The 25,993-nt window shown below is 38.8% G+C and overlaps 2 protein-coding genes across 3 annotated transcripts in view; one reads left to right on the forward strand and one right to left on the reverse strand.

Moving 5' to 3' along the window:
- The window catches only part of LOC126353874 (26S proteasome regulatory subunit 8), a 44,020-nt gene extending 27,799 nt beyond the window's left edge, over nt 1-16,221 (forward strand). Inside the window, exons 5-8 of the mRNA XM_050003061.1 lie at nt 2,107-2,239; nt 2,318-2,471; nt 15,729-15,938; nt 16,027-16,221. Coding sequence (XP_049859018.1) covers nt 2,107-2,239; nt 2,318-2,471; nt 15,729-15,938; nt 16,027-16,167 — 638 coding nt within the window. The 3' untranslated portion in view covers nt 16,168-16,221. The remainder of the gene's footprint in view (nt 1-2,106; nt 2,240-2,317; nt 2,472-15,728; nt 15,939-16,026) is intronic.
- A 90-nt stretch (nt 16,222-16,311) lies between these two features.
- Nucleotides 16,312-25,993, reverse strand: part of LOC126353873 (uncharacterized) — a 107,860-nt gene continuing 98,178 nt past the window's right edge. Inside the window, exons 6-7 of one of the 2 annotated variants that reach the window (XM_050003058.1) lie at nt 16,617-16,728; nt 16,312-16,539 (exon numbers count right to left, since the gene is read on the reverse strand). In XM_050003058.1, the coding sequence (XP_049859015.1) occupies nt 16,423-16,539; nt 16,617-16,728 (229 nt within the window). In that variant the 3' untranslated portion in view covers nt 16,312-16,422. The remainder of the gene's footprint in view (nt 16,540-16,616; nt 16,729-25,993) is intronic. The other variant, XM_050003059.1, reaches the window with a different exon arrangement.

Below are 25,993 nucleotides of genomic sequence, written 5' to 3' on the forward strand. Positions count from 1 at the left end.
CCCATGTCCGAACATCACCACTTTGGTTCACTCCAAGACACCTGGACAACACTTCCGTTGTTGAGAGCCCATCCTGACACAAAGTAACAAGGTGGATGCAATCAAACCATAGTATTGACAGTCGAGGCATGGTTGAACTACAGACAACCCGAGCTGTGTACCTCCTTCTTGGTGAGTGACTGGAGGCTGGTTGGCTGTTTGACCCCCTCAGTCTAATAGGTGCTGCTCATGCATGGTTGTTTACATCTTAGGGTGGGTTTAGTGACATCTTGAACAGTCAGAAGGACTGTGTTTGTGATACAATATTCACAGTAAACATCTGTCTTCAGGAGTTCTGGGAACTGGGGTGATGGAAAACTTTTTTGATATTTGTGTGTATTACAGTAAGTATGTTATACTAAATTTAGAAAAATACAAATTACAGTAGCACAGATAAGAAAAACATACACACATAGTAAAAGAAAATAATGGTTACAATAGGGTAGATTCTTAATTACGAATGCTAGCATCAGTGGGCAAGGAGAAAGAGATGGACGAGGAAGGGAAGATGAAAGTGATAACACACTGTTAAAGAACACAAGGGAGAATAAGGTGTTGATTCATAGAGAAATGAAAAGAAGCATAAGTGGGAGAAGATAGGAACATTGGCCTTGCTTTTTGATGCAAGGGAAAACTGGCCATATACATCAGTTGTGGAAAAGTGCGTTGAAGATGGTAGGGGGAATTTCTTCAACTTTTTCTTGAAAGTAGCAGGACTTCAAATTCTGTGAAGACTGCAATGCAGCTTGTTCCAGAGGCAGATAGCAACACCAAAGGAGTTTGCCAGTGTTTTTGTTTTATAAACTGACACAGCTAGGATACTAGCTAAGTGAGACCTTGTGTTTTTATTCTGAATTTACGAAAGAGAGATAATCTTTGAGGCTAGGTACTGGAGTGCTTGCACACCTGGGTCTCACTGTTTCTGCTTACATTTATGATCTTTTTCTTTATTATTTTTTTTTATTTTCTTGGATAGCCAAGTGTGTTAACATGCTTCTTCCAGTATTCTGGGAGGAGAGCCTGCCCTAGATTGAATCAGTCTCACAGATTAACAAGAGCTAGTGAGATGGCCATACTTGATTGAGTTTTAAGCAGTTTCTGACATCCAGCTCGGTAAATTATGCAATGGTACCCACATCCTGCCATAGATGAATGCTACTTAAATATTTATAAAAAAATGTTATCACACTTGAATGTGAAATGAAGGGGTACGCAAATTCAGTCAGGAGGAGGTGGTGGTGGTGGTGGTGGTGGTGGTGGTGGTGGCAGAATGAGATGAGAGGTCAGGAGTGGTAGTGTCAGTAAGAGCATTGGACCATAGACTGTCACTAACGTGTCAAAACTCTTATGACAACACTGATGATGTAGAGACACTGTATTCTCTTGCAATACCTCTCTGTACGTGTGAATGCTTACAAGTCTCATTCTATGGAACCATGTGAGGAGGATGATTATAGATCTTTGACTGATGAACTGAAAGTGCTTTCTTTTTATTTTGTATGGAAACCTTTAACATCTACATTCTAAAAAAAATGTAAATTATTTATGAGTGTTCATAACTCATGAAGACAAGGCCAAATTACATTTCTTTGCTATGATAAGACAGTTTAACAATATAGCTGTCTTGTGAATAATAGTGAGCTTCTTCTGAATAGTGAGTTTTCTTTATTTACGCACCATGTGTATACCGACAGTATGGCACTTTAATAAACATGCTACAACTAACCACTATTTCTGTTTACTCTATCTTGCACATGATGTCTGTCGAGAAGCAATTCTCCCTCACAATAAGTAAACTATGATGTTTGTGTGCTTTATTTTACACACCACTCCTCTTGAGAAATAATCTCTCCCCCATAAGTCAGAGTGATATTATGTAAAATACCTTAAGAATACATAGTACCTGCAATTAGTGGTGCAAATGCAGGTACAGTAATCCATACTGTCACATCAGAGAAATACAGCAGTGAAAATAATTTTATATTTTCCACAGTTTCTGTAAAACTTTTTTGTATTATTGATATGTGTCCCTTAGATTGACAATGACAGCTTTTACTTTTGATGCAGGGAAAACGTTGCTTGCCCGTGCTGTAGCACACCACACAGAATGTACATTCATCCGTGTTTCTGGTTCAGAGTTAGTTCAGAAATTTATTGGGGAAGGTTCTCGTATGGTTCGTGAATTGTTTGTAATGGCAAGGTAAGTTGTTTTGTGCAGTTGTGATTGGTAATATAGGAGAACAGAATATATTATAATAATTTTGTTTTTATTCTCCAGGGAGCATGCACCATCTATTATTTTCATGGATGAAATTGATTCAATTGGTTCCTCACGAATAGAATCGGGAAGCGGTGGAGACTCAGAAGTGCAGAGAACGATGTTGGAATTGTTAAATCAGTTAGATGGATTTGAAGCTACAAAAAATATCAAGGTATAATTTACACTGTGATGACTGTGAACATTTTCCATAACATATTTCACAATTTGGTGATGCTGACAAAGGAGAGAAATAGGTGTAATAATCTTTATGAAGAGTATAGAGAATTAATGAAATCAGACTCAAAAAGGAAAACAGGCGTGGAGAAATAAAACTGGCAAAGGTGAAAGAGATATTGTTTAGTCAGAGATGAGGGCAGGTGTGTGCTAAAGGAACTAAGGCTAAGTAAATTACTAATAGAGACAATCAAAAATATTGTTTCAGAAATAGGTGGGAGGAAATGACGAACAAAGAATTTTTGAAGGAAAGGAATAGAGTTTGTCTAGAGAAGTCACAGAAACTGTTCTGGGAAGAAATTTGCTTGAGAGTTCAGAAATATTATTGGAACATGTAACAAGAATCCAGGTTCTTGAGTCATGCTGTACTTAACGTTCTGCAATAGGTGCTGAGAATTTCCGGCCTGTCTTCTATATATTGACAGATTGTTTGTGGTTATTCTAACACTGAAACATTTTCAGCCATGATATATAAGGTTTCTAAGTAGGATACCATGCCATAATGTAAAAAGCTGTACAGGAGAAATAAACATAGAGGCCATGGTTACAGTGGCCTCCTTTCACTATCGAGTAGACCCAGGAGGAGGCCACTGTAATCATGGCTGAAATGTTTGTTTCTCCAATACAGTTTTTTATGTTATGACCTGGTACCACACTTGAAAAACTTTTGTATCAACTTACTCTGGTTGCAGAAGCCCATACAATTATATTTGCACCCATATTGATAAGTGGAAAGTGTCCCAGCACCCCCACTTCCTACCTTCATCCTCCTTTTGATTTTTTAGGAACTGGCAAGTGTTCTGGTTCATCCTCATCTCCACTTTCTTCTTGTTTTTCTGCCGCCTCTACTTGCAAGACTTTATCAGCTGTAACGGACTGACAGAAGGCAATACTTTAGACACATTTAAAAGGCATAGAATCCAAGGTAGGAAATGTTATCTTCTTGACCCATTATTCACTGCCATTATTGAACTACAGTTCCTTGCCAATGAAAGCCAGCTTCTTGAAGCTGTTTGAGATTGTGCTTTTGTCTGGAATCCCACTGACTAAACACCTAGCATCCCACATCATTAACTTTCTCATTGTAGTATTAAAACAGGCAGCCTCATCTGTACAAGAATTCCAATACTACACCGCCCTCATTCCACGATCACACCCAGACTTTTTACTTCTCTCCTTTTCTGCTAACTCCCTCTTCCCTGCCCTCTAGCTAACCTCCCAACTGCACATAGCTCCCCTACACTCTCTCCACCTCATTCCTGTGTGCTCCCCAGCAGCACTTCACTGTCACCCACGCCTAGCAACATTTTTTCCTGTATTTTCGTTTCAGGCATTTTATAGTACCTAGGTTGAGTGGCTGAAGGTGGCTTACGTACGTGAAAGGAAGAAACACTGTGTGTGTGTAATATATCTAAAAACAAAGATGATGTGACTTACCAATCAAAAGTGCTGGCAGGTCGATAGAAACACGAACATACACACGAAATTCAAGCTTTCGCAACCAACGGTTGCTTAGGGAAGGAGAGGGAAAGACGAAAGGATGTGGGTTTTAAGGGAGAGGGTAAGGAGTCATTCCAATCCTGGGAGCAGAAAGACTTACCTTAGGGGGAAGGACAGGTGTACACACACACACACACACACACACACACACACACACACACACACACACACACACACACACACAAACTTGTAAAGGCAAAGAAGTTGTTGAAAGACAGGTGAGGTATGAGCGGCGGCAACTTGGAATTAGCAGAGGTTGAGGCCTGGTGGATATTGAGAAGACTGGATATACTGAAGGGTAAGTTCCCATCTCCGGAGTTCTGACGGGTTGGTGTTAATGGGAAGAACTCGGACGGTGTAACACCGTGCCAAGAGGTGCCTCCACTCGCAATGTGCACTGGTACTGCTGCTCGCAGTGTGGCTTCAGTTGCCAGAGACTGCAGTTGTGTGTGTGTGTGTGGTGTTTATTTTTGATGAAAGCCTTGTGACATAAAAACTTTTATACATTCTGAATTTGGAACACTGTGACTATCTTGTTAAGGTTTGAGGAATTACTGCAACCAATCACCATTTATTCATGACCAGTTCCGAATTGCCTGACAATTCATCATCAGATGATATAATTCAGTTGGAGTATTGTTGGGGTCAGGCATCTACATCTACATTCATACTCCGCAAGCCACCCAACGGTGTGTGGCGGAGGGCACTTAACGTGCCACTGTCATTACCTCCCTTTTCTGTTCCAGTCGCGTATGGTTTCCGGGAAGAACGACTGTCTGAAAGCCTCTGTGCGCGCTCGAATCTCTTTAATTTTACATTCGTGATCTCCACGGGAGGTATAAGTAAGGGGAAGCAGTATATTCGATACCTCATCCAGAAACGCACCCTCCCGAAACCTGGCGAGCAAGCTACACCACAATGCAGAGTGCCTCTCTTGCAGAGTCTGCCACTTGAGTTTGCTAAACATCTCCGTAACGCCATCACGGTTACCAACTAACCCTGTGACGAAACGTGCCACTCTTCTTTGGATATTCTCTTATCTCCTCCGTCAACTTGATCTGGTACGGATCCCACACTGATGAGCAATACTCAAGTATAGGTCGAATGAGTGTTTTGTAAGCCACCTCCTTTGTTGATGGATTGGTTGGTTGGTTTGTGGGATTAAAAGGACCACACTGCTATGGTCATCGGTCCCTTTTTCCAAAAAAACTAAAACCACCCAAAGAGAAGAAAAACGAACAACAGGAAAGACGGCATCGACACAGGACAAGAAATACTCAGACAAGGAACAGACAAAACAAAGTAACACCACACAGAGTGTGGCGGTGGTTGGCCGACCATAGAGAGAAAAAAGGAAAAGCCAACCACCGAGAACACATTAAAAACTCAGTTTAAAATCGTAGGCCAAAGGCCAGAATCAACACAATACAATAAAATGAAACAGAAACACTCAGATTAAACGATGAAAACCCCCTGACCGAATAAAACGTAAAACTAAGTCAGCCATAGCAGAGTAATCTGTTAAAAGCGCAGGGAGCGTGTCAGGCAGTGCGAACGACTGCCTGAGCACAGCTAAAAGTGGACAGTCCAGTAAAATGTGGACCACTGTCAAAACGGAGCCACAGCGACATAAAGGTGGGGCCTCACGTCGCAATAGGTGGCCATGCGTCAGCCATGTGTGCCCAATGCGCAGCCGGCAGAGGACAACAGACTCCTTGCGAGAGGCCCGCAAGGAGGAGTGCCACACACCGGTAGCCTCCTTGATGGCCTGAAGTTTGTTTCGTGAAGGCAGGGTGCGCCATTCAGTGTCCCAAAGGTCCAGAATTTTGCGGACTACCTTTTCTAAGGACTCTCCCAATCAATCTCAACATGGTACCCACCTTACCAACTATTAATTTTATATGATCATTCCATTTCAAATCATTCTGCACGCATACTCCCAGATATTTAACAGAAGTAACTGCTACCAGTGTTTGTTCCGCTATCATATAATCATACAATAAAGGACACTTCTTTCTATGTATTTGCAATACATTACATTTGTCTATGTTAAGGGTCAATTGCCACTCCCTACACCAAGTGCCTATCCGCTGAAGATCTTCATGCATTTCGCTACAATTTTCTAATGCTGCAACTTCTCTGTATACTACAGCATCATCCACGAAAAGCCGCATGGAACTTCTGACACTATCTACTTGGTCATTTATATATATTGTGAAAAGCAATGGTCCCATAACACTCCCCTGTGGCATGCCAGAGGTTACTTTAACATCTGGAGACGTCTCTCCAGTGATAACAACGTGCTGTGTTCTGTTTGCTAAAAACTCTTCAATCCAGCCACACAGCTGGTCTGATATTCCGTAGGCTCTTACTTTGTTTATCAGGCGACAGTGCGGAACTGTATCGAACGCCTTCCGGAAGTCAAGGAAAATAGCATCTACCTGGGAGCCTGTATCTAATAATTTCTGGGTCTCATGAACAAATAAAGCGAGTTGGGTCTCACACGATCGCTGTTTCCGGAATCCATGTTGATTCCTACAGAGTGGATTCTGGGTTTCCAAAAATGACGTGATACTTGAGCAAAAAACGTGTTCTAAAATTCTACAACAGATCGACATCAGAGATATAGGTCTATAGTTTTGTGCATCTGCTCGACGACCCTTCTTGTAGACTGGGATTACCTGTGCTCTTTTCCAATCATCTGGAACCTTCCGATCCTCTAGAGACCTGCGGTACACGGCTGTTAGAAGGGGGGCAAGTTCTTTCGCATACTCTGTGTAGAATCGAGTTGGTATCCCGTCAGGTCCAGTGGACTTCTCTCTGTTGAGTGATTCCAGTTGCTTTTCTATTCCTTGGACACTTATTTTGATGTCAGCCATTTTTTCGTTTGTGTGAGGATTTAGAGAAGGAACTGCAGTGCGGTCTTCCTCTGTGAAACAGCTTTGGAAAAAGGTGTCTAGTATTTCAGCTTTATGCCATCATCATCATCTCGAGTGTCTGGATATGCTGTTTCGAGCCACTTACTGATTTAACGTAAGACCAGAACTTCCTAGGATTTTCTGTCAAGTCGGTACATAGAATTTTACTTTCGAATTCGCTGAACACTTCACGCATAGCCCTCCTTACGCTAACTTTGACATCGTTTAGGTTCTGTTTGTCTGAGAGGTTTGGGCTGCGTTTAAAATTGGAGTGAAGCTCTCTTTGCTTCCGCAGTAGTTTCCTAACTTTATTGTTGAACCACGGTGGGTTTTTCCCGTCCCTCACAGTTTTACTCGGCACGTACCTGTCTAAAACGCATTTTACAATTGTCTTAAACTTTTTCCATAAACACTCAACATTGTCAGTGTCAGAACAGAAATTTTCATTTTAATCTGTTAGGTAGTCTGAAATCTGTCTTCTATTACTCTTGCTAAACAGATAAACCTTCCTCCCTCTTTTTATATTCCTATTAACTTCCATATTCAGGGATGCTGCAACGGTCTTTTGATCACTGATTCGCTGTTCTGCACTTACAGAGTCGAAAAGTTCGGGTCTGTTTGTTATCAGTAGGTCCAAGATGTTATCTCCAAGAGTCGGTTCTCTGTTTAATTGCTCGAGGTAATTTTCGGATAGTACACTCAGTATAATGTCACTCGATGCTCTGTTCCTACTACCCGTCCTAAACATCTGTGTGTCCCAGTCTATATCTGGTACATTGAAATCTCCACCTAAGATTATAATATGCTGAGAAAATTTATGTGAAATGTATTCCAAATTTTCTCGCAGCTGTTCTGCCACTAATGCTGCTGAGTCGGGAGGTCGGTAAAAGGAGCCAATTATTAACCTATTCGGTTGTTGAGTGTAACCTCCACCCATAATATTTCACAGGAACTATCCACTTCTACTTCACTATAGGATAATCTACTACTAACAGCGACAAACACGCCACCACCGGTTGCATGCAATCTATCCTTTCTAAACACCGTCTGTGCCTTTGTAAAAATTTCGGCTGAATTATCTCTGGCTTCAGCCAGCTTTCTGTATCTATAATGATTTCAGCTTCGGTGCTTTCTATCAGCACTTGAAGTTCCAGTACTTTACCAATGCAGCTTCGACAGTTTACAATTACAATACCGATTGGTGCTTGGTCCCCGCATATACTGACTTTGCCCCGCGCCCTTTCTGGACTTGCCCGAGGCCACCTAACCTAAAAACCATCCAGTCCACGCCACACAGCCCCTGCTACCCGTGTAGCCGCTTGCTGCGTGTAGTGGACTCCTGACCTATCCAGCGGAACCCGAAACCCCACCACCCTATGGCGCAAGTAGAGGAATCTGCAGCCCAGACGGTCGCAGAACCGTCTCAGCCTCTGATTCAGACCCTCCACTTGGCTCTTTACCAAAGGTCCGCAGTCAGTCCTGTCGACAATGCTGCAGATGGTGTGCTCTGCTTTCATCCCGCTAGCGAGACTGGCAGTCTTCACCAAATCAGATAGCTGCCGGAAGCCAGAGAGGATTTCCTCCGATCCATAGTGACACACATCATTGGTGCCGACATGAGTGGCCCCCTGCAGTTGGGTGTACCCTGTACCCTTCATGGTAACCGGAAGGACCCTTTCCACATCTAGAATGACTCCCCCCGGTATGCACATGGAGTGCACATTGGTTTTCTTCCCCTCTCTTGCTGCCATATAACTAAGGGGCCCCATTACGCGCCTGACATTGGAGCTCCCAACTACCAGTAAGCCCACCCTCTGCGACTGCCCGGATCTTGCAGACTGGGGGCAACCTCTGGAACAGGACAAGCAGCCATCCCCGGCCAAAGATCAGTATCAGCCGGAGACAGAGCCTGAAACCGGTTCATCAGACAAACTGGAGAGGCCTTCCGTTCAGCCCTCTGGAATGTCTTTCGCCCCCTGCCACACCTTGAGACGACCTCCCAATCTACCACAGGTGAGGGATCAGCCTCAATGTGGGCAGTATCCCGGGCAGCCACAGTCGTAGTCCGATCGGGGGATGCGTGGGACGAACTGGCCATCCCCGACAAACCCCAATCCGGACCCCCACAGTAATGCCCATTGGCAACAGCCTCAAGCTGTGTCACAGAAGCCTACACTGCCTGAAACTGGGAACGAAGGGATGCCAACTCAGCCTGCGTCCGAACACAGCAGTTGCAGTCCCTATCCATGCTAAAAACTGTTGTGCAAAGAACATCTGAATTAATCTACAGAGAGCACAAACAATTCGACACAAAATTTGAACAGTTATTAAAATACAAGATTGCCTAGTAAATGCAGTAATGCTGCTACTAGGGCACTTCTGATACACTGCTTGGCGGCGGAAGGAGACTACGCGATTTTACACTATTCAAGTACTAAAACATGATGCTACAACTCTCAAATACTATAATACGCCCGAATTTTATGAATTAAACAATACAAGTACCAAAAACATGCAAATAAATTAAGAATTAAACTATGTAACAAATGAGTGAGCTAGGCTTAACAAAATATAAACAAACCAAAGAGTGTGGCTGTTGTTGTCTCCAAAGAGTTTTGTGGAGGCAGAGATTTTCTTTGCTCATTTTTCGTTTATTGTGGCATTTGTAATAAAATATATTTTGAATTTGTGTTTGTTATGTTTAAGTCAATAAAATTAATTCCTTGTTGGGTTTGGTGTTCAACAGTAAACTGTATTTTGGAATGTATATTATTTAGTTTAGTGGCTAAATTTTCTATTGTGTTGTTGTTCCCTTGTATAGTATCAATGTGTCATCAACATAGCGTTTGTAATAAATGACTTTGCCTTTTTCCATTGGTTTATCTTTAAATTTGTTTTCCAAATAATTAATATAAATATCAGCTAGGAGGCCAGCTAAGCTACTGGCCATTGATAAACTGTAATTAAAGGAAAAGTAATTGTTAGACAACACTAATTCAAGCAAATCCATCAGTTCATGGATTTCTACGTTACTTTGCTTTTTATGATGCAACAAGTTGTCTTTGATTATTTGGAGTGCTTCTGTTAGAGGTATGTTGGTGTACAGGTTTACTATGCCGAGGGATGTAAATTTTGATTTTGTGGGAATAGTGATATCTGTTATGCTGTCAATTAGTTCATAGCTGTTTTTTATGGAGTACTTGTTTGTAAATGTTTAGGATTTACTGAGAATTTCATGAAGTTTTTTTGGTTATTTTGTATCCTGGACTGTTTATTGAGTTGACTGTTGGGCGTAGTGGGTGGCCTTGTTAATGAACATTGGGTTGTGATCTGAGCTTTGGGGCTATCGGGTTCATTATTATGCAGTGTTTGGCTTCAGTAGTAGTTATGAGGAAGTTCCAGTTCTTTAACAAGTTTTTTATTTTGTTTTTTAGCGTAGGATCAGATTATAGTTCAGTTATGTCGTTATTTTTAAAAAATTCTGTTGTTTTGTTAATGTACTCGATTCATACATTATTACAGCTGTATTGCTTTTGTAAGCCTTAACCACAACAGCATTATTATCAACTAGTTTTTTATTAGTTTGTTTGAGTGTTGTAGCCTGATTATGAGCAATATTGTGGAGTTTTTGTTTTCATGTTTTTCTTTATTATTTCATTTGCTTCATGTGTCAAGGCCACCCACTATGCCCAATAGTCAACTCAATAAACAGTCCTGGATACAAAACAACCAAAAAACTTCATGAAATCCTGCACATTTACAAACAACTATTCCATAAAGAACAGCTATGAACTAACTGGGAGCATAAAAGATATCACTATTCCCACAACAGCAAAATTTACATCCCTCGACATAGTAAATGTGTACACCAATATACCCCTTAACAGAAACACTCCAAATAAACAAAGACACCTTATTGCATCATAAAAAGCTAAGTAACATAGAAATCTATGAACTGATGGATTTGCTTGAATTAGTGTTGTCTCAGAATTACTTTTCCTTTAATAACAAAATCTGTATTCAGAAAGACGGTTTAGCAATAGGCAGCAGCTTAGCTGGCCTACTAGCTGACATCTATACTAATGATATCGAAAACAAATTCTTTAAAGATAATCCAATGGAAAAAGACACACACTTATTACAAATACTATGTTGATGACACATTGATACTATACAATGGAACAACTGAAATAGAAAATTTAGCCACTAAACTAAATGGTATACATCCTAAAATACTGTTCACTGTTGAACACCAAACAGAACAGAGAATTAATTTTCTTGACTTAAACATAACATGTCACAACACCAAAAACAAATTCAAAATTTACAGGAAACCCACCACAACAGGTGTTGTTATAAATAATACATAATTCCACCCAAATCAGCATAAATTAGCATTTTTCAGATCAGCACTCAACTGTGTAAACAAAATTCATGCTGAACCTGCTGTAAAAACCAAGGAAATAAACATTTTAAAAACAATATCTCACAATAATGCTTCTGACCCAACAATAGTTGACAAACCAGATGCAAAAATGAAAACTACGCAAAAACCATCAACAATCCTTTCCTCAGCACCAGAAGAAACTAAATATGTCTGTAGGCCTTTCCTTGTTAATGTATCACATCAACTTGCAAAACTATTTAAACCATACAAAGTCAAAATCAGTTTCCACACAAACAACAAAATACAAAACAAAATAATTCACAACATTAAAACAACCAGCCCACTATATCACAAATCCGGTATATACAAATAAACTTGTGATAGCTGTTCTTGCTACTACATAGGACAGACAGGAAGAAATTTTGAAATCAGATACAAAGAGCACACTGACACACTTTGTTTAAAAAATTTAAATAAATCCACTTTTGCAGCCCATCTAGGCCAAAATAGTATTCAATCACAGATATAAAGACCAACCTCCACATTTTTACGCACTGTAGACAAAGGAATAAAAATGGACCTCTTGCAACAATTAGAAATTTTCATGCATAAAAAAAAACACCCCACACCATCTTAAATGAACAAATTGATTTAGCAAACAACCCATTCTTCCAAAATTTTGAAGTCCTTAAATTTGAGAAACTAATAAATACTGTACTCATCCACTCCCATACCCATTACCCACCTCACTCATACCACACCTAAACACCATCCTCTCTACCTCTTTTTTAAACACACACACACACACACACACACACACACACACACACACACACACACACACACACTGATACATATTCTCTCTCTCTCTCTCTCTCTCTCTCTCTCTCTCTCTCTCTGTGTGTGTGTGTGTGTGTGTGTGTGTGTGTGTGTGTGTGTGTGTGTGTGTGTGTGTGCGCGCGCGCGCCCCCGTCCCACCCCACCCCATATGTATACTATCCTGTTTATTGAGCAATGAGAAACATGTCTAACGTAACTTAAATAGCAGAAATATTGTTCTAAACACTTTGTTGTAGATTTTGTAAATAGCATAAGAAAATTTGCAATGTAAAAACATTATAATAATTTTTATAAAGAAAGTAATGTAATAATTACATATTTTATTATGAATGCCACACACAACGAAAAATGAGCAAAGAAAATCTCTGGCTCAACAAAACTCTTTGGAGACAACAGCCACACTCTTTGGTTTGGTTGTATTTTGTAAATATAATATATATGTTTTCCAAAGCAGTGCCTGCCACAAGAATAAAAACAGTTAGTAATACCATCAAATTAATCTTTCAGTCTTAATATTCTTCCCACATACAGTGCTCACTTTTTCATCTCTGTATTTGCCATTGATGCCTAACCCCCACAATACTCCAACTAAATTGTATCACCTGATAATGAATCACCAGGCGATTCAGAACCAGTCATGAATAGATAAAAATTGAAGAAGAAACAGCGGTTGGTTGCAGTAATTCCTGAAACCTTATTTGCAACAGTCTTTTTGTTGTGCCTATCCAGCATCTCCACTGTATGGTGAGTAGTGACATTCCTTCCATAATATTGCTATATTAATATTATGTAGAAACATGGTATCGGGGGGGGGGGGGGGGGGGGGGAGATGTGTTTACAGAAATGTCTGCGCATTTTTAAAGCACTGTGGACTCTTTGTTGTTCCAGTTTTAAGTGCACCAACTTTACTGTTCCATTTTCAATATGAGACAGGTAGCCACTCTTTACTAAATTTTCTGCTGTTGTATTTCTCTCTCTTGAGCTCAAGAGTTTTGTCAGGCATAAGGTGAAAAGTATAAGTCCATTTTCTGATGGCTTTGCAGTGTCAGTGTTCATGCTTCCTGCCTCACCTTGAACACATTTATACACTAAATTGTGTTGGTTCTTGAACCTTTCGAGCCAACCATTGGATGGCTTGAAGTTGGTAAGTCCCACCATTTGTGCAAAATATATTGCTTTAGCACAAACCACAATACCATCAACTGGGATATTCGAAGCATAAGCCTTTTTTATCCACTTCAATAACATATTCTCCAGTTCTGAAAACTTACTGTTGCACTCAGGTTTTTCCTTATTCACTATTGTATTTAATGTTGATGGAGGAATGTTTAGTTTTTGTGCACTTCCTGAATAATACTCCACTTTTCTTCTGCCATTAACTGTCTTTTTGTCCATGATGTATTGGTACACTGTTTTTAAAAAAAGAAAAAAATGGACTGAATACAACACAAACAAAGGAAGAACACAGGTTATTGTGTCATATGCTAATAAATATTTTGTTTAATATTTGGCTGCTACAGTTTCACCCTCTACCTCAATTGGTACCTGTTGATAGAAGTCATTTCTACCATAGCAAAGTTTCTGGCACTGAACAACACTGTTTCACCGCACGTTTCCTCACTCTGTGGCTGCAGAACTCTCAGCAGCAAAAATCACAGTGGCCAAACAGTACCTATACCATCAAATTTAAAACATTTTAACATGTGTTTAATACAATTCAGACTCTAACTTCAAAGATGGATATACTATGTGGGAAAATGTGGTAATGAGAGATGTACTTATGACGTTCCACTGTCTGTCAGCTGTGTTCATATTCGTGTGTTGTCATTGGTGTGAGTGAATAGTTTTCTGGTGAAAAGGCATTGGCCTGGAATAACTAATACATTGTAAATGGCCTGCTGGAGTGTAGATACATTTGTTGTGGACAGCTACTTTATAGTATACCAGATTGGAACTGCAAGCAAGGAGACAGATATTTTGAGTAAGAGTTACTAGAAACTTAAGTCGCAACCTTGACAGCTAGGGAACATATTAAATTCCATATGTGTGAGCATTGATGTAGGAGAGTGACATAAGCTATTTAATTGTAGCAGAAATTAATTTGTCTGCAGAAAATGTAGTAGCCATTGATTTCATATCAGACATTATCACCAGGGCAATGTTAATGACATTACGTTAAAATAGTATTAGATGTAAGAAATTCTCTTCAGCAATTTGTATTGGTGGTATAAGCAATAGAATCCATTTAGGGAAAATTTGTGCTACAAGGTTGGTTTTGTTGCCTGAGCAGTCAGGAGTTCTCACAGCAGAGTAATAGTGGAGGTGCCAGTAAGTGGAGGAAGATCAACGATCTGTGACTGGTCATTTAATTGATTCTAGATGTGTAAAAAAAAAAGCGTGATTGTGTTGCCAGAACTTTATGCAGAGTAAGAGTTGGAAGTAAGGCGTCCAAATTGACTGAAAATGTGCTGATAATGTCACAATACAAAATGTCAAAATGTTGTGTTTGAAGCGGAGTCTCTACGTGAGTGAATGCTGGGACTTGGGGAACTACCAGACAACATGGGCGAAGCGCAAAAGACGAGATAAAGAACAGTAATGTACCATAACTGTTGCTAGATGTAATATGGCAAAGCTTTGCATTCACACACAAAAATTCAGTTTTTGTTACAGTCAAAGTTTGTCTTGCATTTGAGATAATGTATTCATACCAATCTGAAAGCAGTAGTCACTCAAAACCTAAATAGATGTAATGCAGTGCTCTGATATGTGAAGAAGAAAGGGCTGTAAAGTTTAAACTAAGTGATTTAACAGACCCACATTTACCTTTATGGTAAATTGTGAATGTGCTGCATTGCTAGTACAGGTAGATCTGTATCTGTTTCACACATTGTTCCTGTTCGCTACATGATTAAAAAACACAATTTTGCTTTATCTCATAAGACAAACCTATCATGAAAACTTCCCTTGCATAAGTTTCAGTCTTGCTGAAAAGTAAAAATCCTCCCCCCCCCCTCTTTTGTCATCAGAGCTGTAGCAAAGAAACCACATGACACATATATAAGGAATATAAAATTTGCTAAGTATGATCAATGTTATCCGTGTGTGAAGACTTGGCTTTTAATGAGCAGTGTTTCAATTATAGCATGGATGCTTACATTCTACACATCAGCATCCATAAGGTGGTTAATGTCTCATTTTCCAAACTAGAAATGTTCTTTAAATGGAAAGAAATCATAAAGTTGATGTTTTGTGGTGGTGCAGACTTAACTTTTTTTCAACATTGTTTCTGTAAGTACTTTTACATGAGATTCAGAACTTTCAATTATGACAGAAGAGGTGGCACCAAGAAATGGATCACATGATTCAGGTAATAATTGCTTGGTTAGTTTTCACTGCTGATTGCTTTTGAAATCAAATTTATATTTTTATCCTCAATAGAAAATGCTGTGATGACTTCGGATACTCAGTCACAACTTCATTATTGGTAGATCAGTATATTATACATAAGTACAATAATGATACATAAAATCATTTTGGATTTCTTTAGGTCATAATGGCTACAAATAGAATTGATATTCTTGATCCTGCTCTACTGCGTCCTGGACGTATTGACCGAAAGATTGAATTTCCCCCACCAAATGAGGAGGCACGCCTGGACATATTAAAAATTCATTCAAGAAAAATGAATCTCACTAGAGGTATTTATCTACGGAAAATTGCAGAGCTGATGCCTGGTGCTTCAGGAGCAGAAGTTAAGGTAAAAATGTGTTCAGTGTACACTCACTAAATTATTATTATTATGTTTATGTATGTAAGACTGTATATTTTCTCTCGTAATGTTTTAGGGTGTCTGTACAGAGGCAGGGATGTATGCTTTGAGGGAACGGAGAGTACATGTGACACAAGAAGATTTTGAAATGGCTGTGGCCAAAGTCATGCAGAAGGACTCTGAGAAGAACATGTCAATTAAGAAATTGTGGAAATAAAATATTTTTACTTTGGAAAAAAAGTTCTAAAAATATACAGCTGCATGTACATAATTTTTTTTTACTAATTATTGAATTCATTTAGTGCACTTTTTCCCTTTGGTTTTACTAATATTGCTTGCTTGAGTTACATCAAGCATTTTGCTGCGGCACTGCTGTGTTGTAGGAAAGTCTGGATCCCAGAAACCTACAAAAACAATAGTGTAGTTTAGTACAACTTTCATAAAATACTTCATTATGAATTTATTTAGGATTTCAACAAGTACCTGGTGGTGTTTTAGCTCTTACAGGATATTTATCTCTGTGCCTTGAGCAATGATTCATGTGTTGTTTTTGTGCAGCTGCAGTGTCATCTTTCCCTGTTTCATAGTACTGAAATTTATGTTTAGTATGAAATGATTGAATTTTACAACAAAATAAAAAAATCTAGGTTCAATAAATATTCATACCTTCTTACATATATCACATTCCCAGCCCTCTAGTGCCTGCCTCTGGTCCTTTTTCCTTACAGCTCCACGTCTATATTTGTAATCTGGGCTTGTACTTGTTTTTGTGGGTATTCTGTAACATAGAACAGATATGGGTGCAAAACATGTAAAAAAAAAAACTGCTGTAGATCATTATCTAATCTTAAATAATAGACACTGCATGAAATAACCTGCACATAGTGGTTAATACACTATAATATTCTTATTGCTGTTGTTAAAAAAGAAACAGAGGCAATTAAGCTATCCTAGCCTTGTCCATTGTAGCACAGCAAACAAGTGTGCGGACTTGTTTGCAATGAACTGTCAGATCCATTGTTGCTACATCAAAAAATACAGAAAAATGATTCAAGATTATGAGTACAGAAATTCAATATTTGAAGCTGAAAAATTTGTGCCTCAGTTCATGCCACACGGGCAGCAAAGAATTAAGTACTTAACCTGGAGACAAATAGCTATTGTCAGCATGAATGTATAAAATAATCAACTTGTACAACAGCTGTTCATGTTCTCTCTCTCTCTCCCCCCCCCCCTTTTTCTTCCATAATTTGTTGTATGATATCTCCCAAATAAGACTTCTGTTCCTTAATGTATATTTCATTTGTTAATCATCAAGACTACTTCTTCTGGTAAGTAACTCTTCAGGAGAATTTTTGGCAATGAGTGAACAATGCTTCCACATTAAGCTACAGGTGTGGAATGCAGGCTTCAACAAAGACACACTTAAATTGCTTTAAAAAAATAATCTGCCAAATGTTTTGAGAAACGATTTCTCCAAAAGTGAGGGGTTGCAGATTAGAACATGATTTTGAGTATAATTTAAATGTTCCTCTAATTTATTTCTTACTTTGAGACAAGTCATTTCACAAAACTTTTGACTTTTCTCCCCTTCAATTTTCATATTCTGTTCAGAACGCATGATTTTACTGCCATGACATGTATTTTTCTTGTGTGTTTTGTTCTCAAAATATAATACCAATGTAAATTTAAATGCGCAAAACCAACTAGGCCTTGAAGATATAGAACTTTCTGGCAGTTCATTCACATAACTATCAGCAGCTGTATGTAAAAATTTTCAGTTTTTCCTCAAATCATTAACAACATTTACTCAATTACAGTGATTACTTTAAAGGAATTTCTTTTTGCAACATTAGACCTCACTCAGGTCAATTTGATACTCCTTTTGTCCATGAAAATTTCTACAAAAACCCATTACATAATTTCAGGGAGCCTTGATTTCACTCCACTCGCAGTTGTCTTACATGGACAACATCAGTGCCACTCCAAAAATTTGACCGAAAAGAAGTTACTGTATGGTCCAGTTCTAGTTGTACAATATTTCTTGCAATGTGACATCAGCTCATTTTGACTAGCATGTCATTTTCAAGTTAGCATCTTGTAACATATTAAAGCATTCTCATCCTTTTCTGCAGTAACAAGTGACCTGATATTAGAAATTGTACAGCAGTATTGACAATTTCAATGAATAAATTGCAGGCTGATAAGTAAATAACATTTAACTGGGAAAGGAGCAATGTCCTGGTAATGTATCACTTAGACCAAATCTTACTAATTTTGTACAAAATGGGGATGGACGTAATGTTAGAGTATTGGCACAAGTCCTCCATTCCCATGTCTATTAGAGGCAGCTCACTGAATTTAGGATAAAGGACAAAAGAAGTAACCTGGATTGGCCAGCTGCATTTCCATTTATACTGAAAACAAATACTATGCTGTGGGGAATTCAATGTGTTCTAGGACTGCAGACAATTTTAAATATACAAAAATGTAGCTCCTTCAATATTACTTTTATGTTGGTTAAAACTGATTCTAGAATCTTTTTCTGTTAATGAAAAACTATGGAAATAAACAGCATATTACACCACTTGGTCTTTTACATATTGCTACAGCACACTTGACAATTATTCAACTTTTAGAGCATCATAATACGGATGGCACTTTTTTTTTTTTTCCACGAACGGTTTTAAACCCCGTCAACTGTAAAATATTTTACCCTCAAATTTCAGTGACTCAGTATACACATTCCATGCAAATGACTGTTCTCTTTGTTCTAGATGTGACTGCCTGCTTTCTTTTTGTCTTGTAGGAAACATGCCTCTAATTGTTTGGGTACTTAAACATCATTTTGAGTTCAGCCAGCTTTGATCATAGCTGTGTGCTTTCTCGAAACTTTTGGATCTCACAGTCTTCGACTATTGAATAGTGAAATAGGCTAGGGACTGTGTTCATTGTATATGGTTACCGGGGGAATTGTCCAGTCTACAAACAGCTAGACACTGTACTGGCCACATTTGACAGGTTTCAGATAGATGCCTTGGGCGATAGCTGTATGCTAATGCCATTGCTTGGGAATTGTGAAGCTGCTGTGCCTCCTGATGTACAAAACTAGCCTCACCTGAGAGAGAATAGGAAACAATGGTTGGGGATTAGATTTCTAGTTGGAGGGTGAATGTGATGTAGACACTGGCATACAGTTTCCTATTGCTGAAAGTGCTTCTAAGCCAATAAGTAGTGTGGGTCACCTCAACTGATTTTTAAAAAGAGATCCAATGCTGGTGGCCTCTCAGGGTAGTAGCACTTAGGTTGGGAAGGAAGTCCAGTGTGGACTCTGAAAGCATTCCAGGGGTATCATCAAATGTGAGGTGGGGGCTCTGCTTGTAATTTGCAGACTCCTCGTGAGGACAGACTGGCCCTGTGGTGGGAATCATGGTGGATGGCCCAAACCAGATTGTCAGCAGAGTTTTGTCTATTCTGTAATGATATCCTGTGCAGATTTCTTGGCCTCGGTGAGGTCAAGCATGTACTATATTCCTGAAGCAGCTGCTCTGGTAGCAGTGTTTGCACATGAGTCTTTAGATTGGGAAGGCTGCTCTGTATATGGCATAAGCCATATAACTTCAGGCAGGGGGTTACCTTCACAGTCTCATCTGTTATTGAATTTACCATATGTTAAAATTCAGGAGTATGTAAGAAACATGTTTTTTTTTTTGTTTTCACGCACTGTGAGCACCATTTTGAAGATGCCGTGTTTCTGTAACAGTTCTAGATATTTTGTTAGAGTTTTTTATTTGAAAGATAACTGCTTTATGATTACAATGGTATCTTCCGTTTGGACGTATCTGTCAAAGTTCTTCTACTGTTGCTTTTTGAATTTTTTTATAACTTACAGAGAAGTTAGAATTTTTTCTGTTTATCAATTACCATATAAGTACTATATTCTTTGTAAAGGAGAGCTTCCACTTTTAAGTTGGACAGGTTTTATTTTTAAAAAATTCTTTTAACTTTCAAGGGTAATGTATGTCTTCACTAAAGATGTTTCTTATTAATTTCTTTGTTACAATGTTTATTTCTATTGACTTTGTTGCAGTTGTTTCTTTTCACTTTCACTGGTGCAAATATTTCTTACACTTTGTTGTCGTTTCTTGCCAGTTTCTTTGTTTTGGTTGTTCATTGCAGGTTACGGTATTGTAGTTGTTCAATACTAATTTGTTTAATGAAGAGGTTTCTAAGAAATCTGAGACCATTCAGTGAGTTCTGTGCTATCATGAGGAATTTGCCGTTGACACAGTTGCAGTGTGTTTTGTGAAAAGGACTGGGGCCACAGGAGAGTGAAGTGTGCTGACTATTTGCAGCTCCATAAAAGAGTGATGTATAAGACAAACAAAAGAAAAAAAAAAAAAAAACCGACTTTGTTCAGGTTGGGAATAAGTGTTTCATTTTAAGACTCTGTTTCAAAGTGAAGATGTTTCCATTGACGACTTTCAGTGTCCTAAATGTTTTGATAGAATAACAACAATGATGGTATCTGAACAAGGCGAAGCCTCCCATGGTGAAGATAATTCAGATTTTGCATCAACAAAGGAAGAATTAAATACCCTGAATGAGTCAATTACACAGGTAAGTATTAGTCCTGTTCAGAAACCGTGGTCACTGAAGTCAAGTCATCAGCTCCATGTGTCAAGAAAGTGCAGAGAAATTACTGAAGGTATGGATGAATACACTACAGCAAAACTGACCACACTCCTCAAAGTAGAAATTCCACCTTCAGAACAATATGAACCAAAGCACTCTTGCACCTCTTGGGGGGAATTTTTCACAAATATCAATTCAGCTGTTGAATATTGTACATCCTATGATGAAAAGGTGCAGGTTTTAACTATTATTCCAGAGACATTTTCAAATAAAACAATTTTGAACATGGTAGACAAATCAAGAAATGTGAGGACTGTAAAAGGAGTCTTTGGAAGACCAGATCCCTAATATGGTCATCCTAAAGAGGCAGCTCAAGTTCAAATAGTGCAGTCATTTTATCTGGATGATGAATCGGACTGTTCTTGCCAGAGAACCAACAAAAAAAGACACTATAACTGTAACAGTTGAAGGTCTAAAAGTTGTGAAAGTGAAAAGGTATGTGACTTGCAGTATCAAAGAAACTTTGGCAATTTATAAGGGCAACTATACAACACCACATATTAGAAGATCAAAGTTTTACGCATTGTGACCTAAGTGGGAAGTTCCATACCCACTTAGAGATGTCTGTTTATGTGTGTACTGCGTGGTAACTTCTAAGAACTTACTGGAGCATGTGGCATATGAAACCTTGGGTGGGAGTGTGAAGTCATTAGTAGTCTGTGACTTAAAGTGAGAGATTTGTTTGTTCCAAGAATGTGGTGACTGCCCTAGAAAGGGAGGGCAGTCTTAACAGACACTTGGCATGGAAGATGTAGCAGATAACTATGCAGAAATTACATATGTGACAGGGAGGAAAATAAACTAATTAAGAAAACTGTTGCCTTTGACAGATTCATTGATGAACCCGGTAAATGGTCAGTGAAAGCAGTAACACATGAGCATCTGAAGTAATTGCAACAACACATTGCAGAATTGAAAGGGTGTGTACAGGCTGAAGAAATGTGTTTAATGCTTCACCATGATTTTGTTGTGAACTGGTCTGTAATTCTCACACAAAAAGAACAAGGGTAATGTTGGAGTAATGATCAGGTTTCAATTTTAACAGGTGTGATATATTTTCAAAACAATACCGCAAGTGTTGCAATTATAAGTGATGACACAGGGCATGACTGAGCACCTGCTTTGCTAGCAATGCGCAAAATTCTTCAACTGCAAACAGGAGCAGAGAAGATCATCATTATTTCTGATGATGCTCCTAGTCATTTTAAAAATCGTTACCAGCTGTTTGAATTGAGTAAGTCGCTTGTGCTAACTGACTGGGTACACAGTGCTACTGGTCGCGGGAAGTGGCCTTGTGAAGGTGTAGGAGGTTTGTTGAACCACTATGCTACAAAAAATGATCTTTGCATACCAAATGTAGCTTCAATTCATTTTACGAGAATTGTGACATCTTACACATCCACAGCCCTCATTCTATTGTCCAAAGAGGAAATCTAAGAACTCCGTGAGCAGAGAAAAGAAGAATGGTCCAAACGAACTACTTCTGTGAAAGCAATACAGAAGACACATTTTTGGACTCAAAGTGATGGGCGAACTCATATTGCACGCACTTTAAACAGCAAGAAGAAATTTCGTTAGTTCAGCCAACAATTGTAAGTGCTCCAGTTCCTATTGGTTCAACTGGAAGGCATCACTCTATATCAAAGGAAGATACTGAAAAGTTGACTGGCTAGTTTCAGTACAAAACAGAGTGCACAGAAGTTGTATAAATTGAAACCTTTACATCTTTGGATCTTTCACATACATTTTGGAACCATTTAAAATGCTTGAAAAAATGAATTTCTTACACATCTTTCAAAACTCAAATTATGTTGAATAATGGTAGGTTATAAATACAAAATCAAATAGGGGTAATGCAGGAGTAGGTTTAATAATGAATTAAAAAATAGGAGTGCGGGTAAGCTACTACAAACAGCATAGTGAACGCATTACTGTGGCCAAGATAGACACAAAGCCCATGCCTACTACAGTAGTACAAGTTTATATGCCAACTAGCTCTGCAGATGATGATGAAATTGATGAAATGTATGATGAGATAAAAGAAATTATTCAGGTAGTGAAGGGAGACGAAAATTTAATAGTCATGGGTGACTGGAATTCGTCAGTAGGAAAAGGGAGAGAAGGAAACATAGTAGGTGATTATGGATTGGGGCTAAGAAATGAAAGAGAAAGCCGTCTGGTAGAATTTTGCACAGAGCATAACTTAATTATAGCTAACACTTGGTTCAAGAATCATAAAAGAAGGTTGTATACATGGAAGAATCCTGGAGATACTAAAAGGTATCAGATAGATTATATAATGGTAAGACAGAGATTTAGGAATCAGGTTTTAAATTGCAGGACATTTCCATGGACAGATGTGGACTCTGACCACAATCTATTGGCTATGACCTGTAGGTTAAAACTGAAGAAACTGCAAAAAGGTGGGAATTTAAGGACATGGGATCTGGATAAGCTGAAAGAACCAGAGGTTGTACAGAGTTTCAAGGAGAGCATAAGGGAACAACTGACAGCAATGGGGGAAAGAAACACAGTAGAAGAAGAATGGGTAGCTCTGAGGGATAAGTAGTGAAGGCAGCAGAGGATAAAGTAGGTAAAAAGACAAGGGCTGCTAGAAATCCTTGGGTAACAGAAGAAATATTGAATTTAATTGATGAAAGGAGAAAATATAAAAATGCAGTAAATGAAGCAGGGAAAAAGGAATACAAACGTCTCAAAAATGAGATCGACAGGAAGTGCAAAATGGCTAAGCAGGGATGGCTAGAGGACAAATGTAAGGATGTAGAGGCTTACCTCACTAGGGGTAAGATAGATACTGCCTACAGGAAAATTAAAGAGACCTTTGGAGAGAAGAGAACCATGTGTATGAATATCAAGAGCTCAGATGGCAACCCAGTTCTAAGCAAAGAAGGGAAGGCGGAAAGGTGGAAGGAGTATATACAAGGTTTATACAAGGGCGATGTACTTGAGGACAATATTATGGAAATGGAAGAGGATGTAGATGAAGACGAAATGGGAGGTAAGATACTGCGTGAAGAGTTTGACAGAGCACAGAAAGACCTGAGTCGAAACAAGGCCCCCGGAGTAGACAACATTCCATTAGAACTACTGACGGCCTTGGAAGAGCCAGTCATGACAAAACTCTACCAGCTGGTGAGCAAGATGTATGAGACAGGTGAAATACCCTCAGACTTCAAGAAGAATATAATAATTCCAATCCCAAAGAAACCAGGTGCTGACAGATGTGAAAATTACCGAACTATCAGTTTAATAAGTCACAGCTGCAAAATACTAACGCGAATTCTTTACAGACGAATGGAAAAACTGGTAGATGCGGACCTCGGGGAGGATCAGTTTGGATTCCGTAGAAATGTTGGAACACGTGAGGCAATACTGACCTTATGACTTATCCTAGAAGAAAGATTAAGAAAAGGCAAACCTACGTTTCTAGCATTTGTAGACTTAGAGAAAGCTTTTGACAATGTTGACTGGAATACTCTCTTTCAAATTCTAAAGGTGGCAGGTGTAAAATACAGGGAGCGAAAGGCTATTTACAATTTGTACAGAAACCAGATGGCAGTTATTAGAGTCGAGGGGCATGAAAGGGAAGCAGTGGTTGGGAAAGGAGTGAGACAGGGTTGTAGCCTCTCCCTGATGTTATTCAATCTGTATATTGAGCAACCAGTAAAGGAAACAAAAGAAAAATTTGGAGTAGGTATTAAAATTCATGGAGAAGAAGTAAAAACTTTGAGGTTCGCCGATGACATTGTAATTCTGTCAGAGACGGCAAAGGACTTGGAAGAGCAGTTGAACGGAATGGACAGTGTCTTGAAAAGAGGATATAAGATGAACATCAACAAAAGCAAAACGAGGATAATGGAATGTAGTCAAATTAAATCGGGTGATGCTGAGGGAATTAGATTAGGAAATGAGACACTTAAAGTAGTAAAGGAGTTTTGCTATTTAGGAAGTAAAATAATTGACGATGGTCGAAGTAGAGAGGATATAAAATATAGACTGGCAATGGCAAGGAAAGCGTTTCTGAAGAAGAGAAATTTGTTAATATCGAATATAGATTTATGTATCAGGAAGTTGTTTCTGAAAGTATTTGTTTGGAGTGTAGCCATGTATGGAAGTGAAACATGGACGACAACTAGTTTGGACAAGAAGAGAATAGAAGCTTTCGAAATGTGGTGCTACAGAAGAATACTGAAGATTAGATGGGTAGATCACGTAACTAATGAGGAGGTATTGAATAGGATTGGGGAGAAGAGAAGGTTGTGGCACAACTTGACTAGAAGAAGGGATCGGTTGGTAGGACATGTTTTGAGGCATCAAGGGATCACAAATGTAGCATTGGAGGGCAGCGTGGAGGGTAAAAATCGTAGAGGGAGACCAAGAGATGAATACACTAAGCAGATTTAGAAGGATGTAGGTTGCAGTAGGTACTGGGAGATGAAGCAGCTTGCACAGGATAGAGTAGCATGGAGAGCTGCATCAAACCAGTCTCAGGACTGAAGACAACAACAACAATGGTAGGTTTTGATTTTTATGAGCCTGTTTTATGATAATGTGCAGTAATAAAACAAGTTTTATGTATGTCATAAATTTAAATTCTTTATAAAACCTGTTCAACCTAAAAGTGGGGGCTCTCCTTTTCAGGGAATGTAGAACTATATGGTACTGATCAACAACAACAAAATTATCTACTGTGGATTGGCATTCCTGGGAAAAAAAAACTGTAAATTATAAAAAAATTCAAACGGCAACAGTAAAAGAACTTTGACAGATATGTCCAAATGGAGGATTTTTTTGTAATCATGAAACAATTCTCTTTCAAATCATGAAAAGCCAACTGTTTTTCCAAAATTCGCATCTTCAAAATGGCATGCGCAGTGTCATTTTTGGTGGGTTGTATCTCAGAGTAGAAGACAAAAAAATGTGTGTTCCTTACTTAGTCCTTCATTTTAACATATGCCAAATTCAATAACATCTGAGACTATGATGGTAAGTTTTTTTCCTAACCTACCTGAAGTGATAAGGACTATGCCATATGCTATTAACTGTAAGCTACACGCAGATGACATGTAGTTGTTAAATGTGAATTGCAGAGTAGTCATGTAGATGTAGATGTAGATGTAGAAGGGGAATAGATAGCATTATAGGTCACAAAAAATCAAATCCAACATTAAAGTGGTATAGAATTGTTTAGGGTAAGCTCATGAGTGACAAAAACTGATCAGTAACGATGCACACAAAAGACTAACAGGGAATTGGTTGAAACTAGAATTACAAAAATCAGTTAAATATTGAAGTCAGAATGGAGTTTATACTGAAAGAGTAGACTG

This window comes from Schistocerca gregaria, chromosome 3 (assembly GCF_023897955.1).
Source record: "Schistocerca gregaria isolate iqSchGreg1 chromosome 3, iqSchGreg1.2, whole genome shotgun sequence".
NCBI classification, from domain to species: domain Eukaryota; kingdom Metazoa; phylum Arthropoda; class Insecta; order Orthoptera; family Acrididae; genus Schistocerca; species Schistocerca gregaria.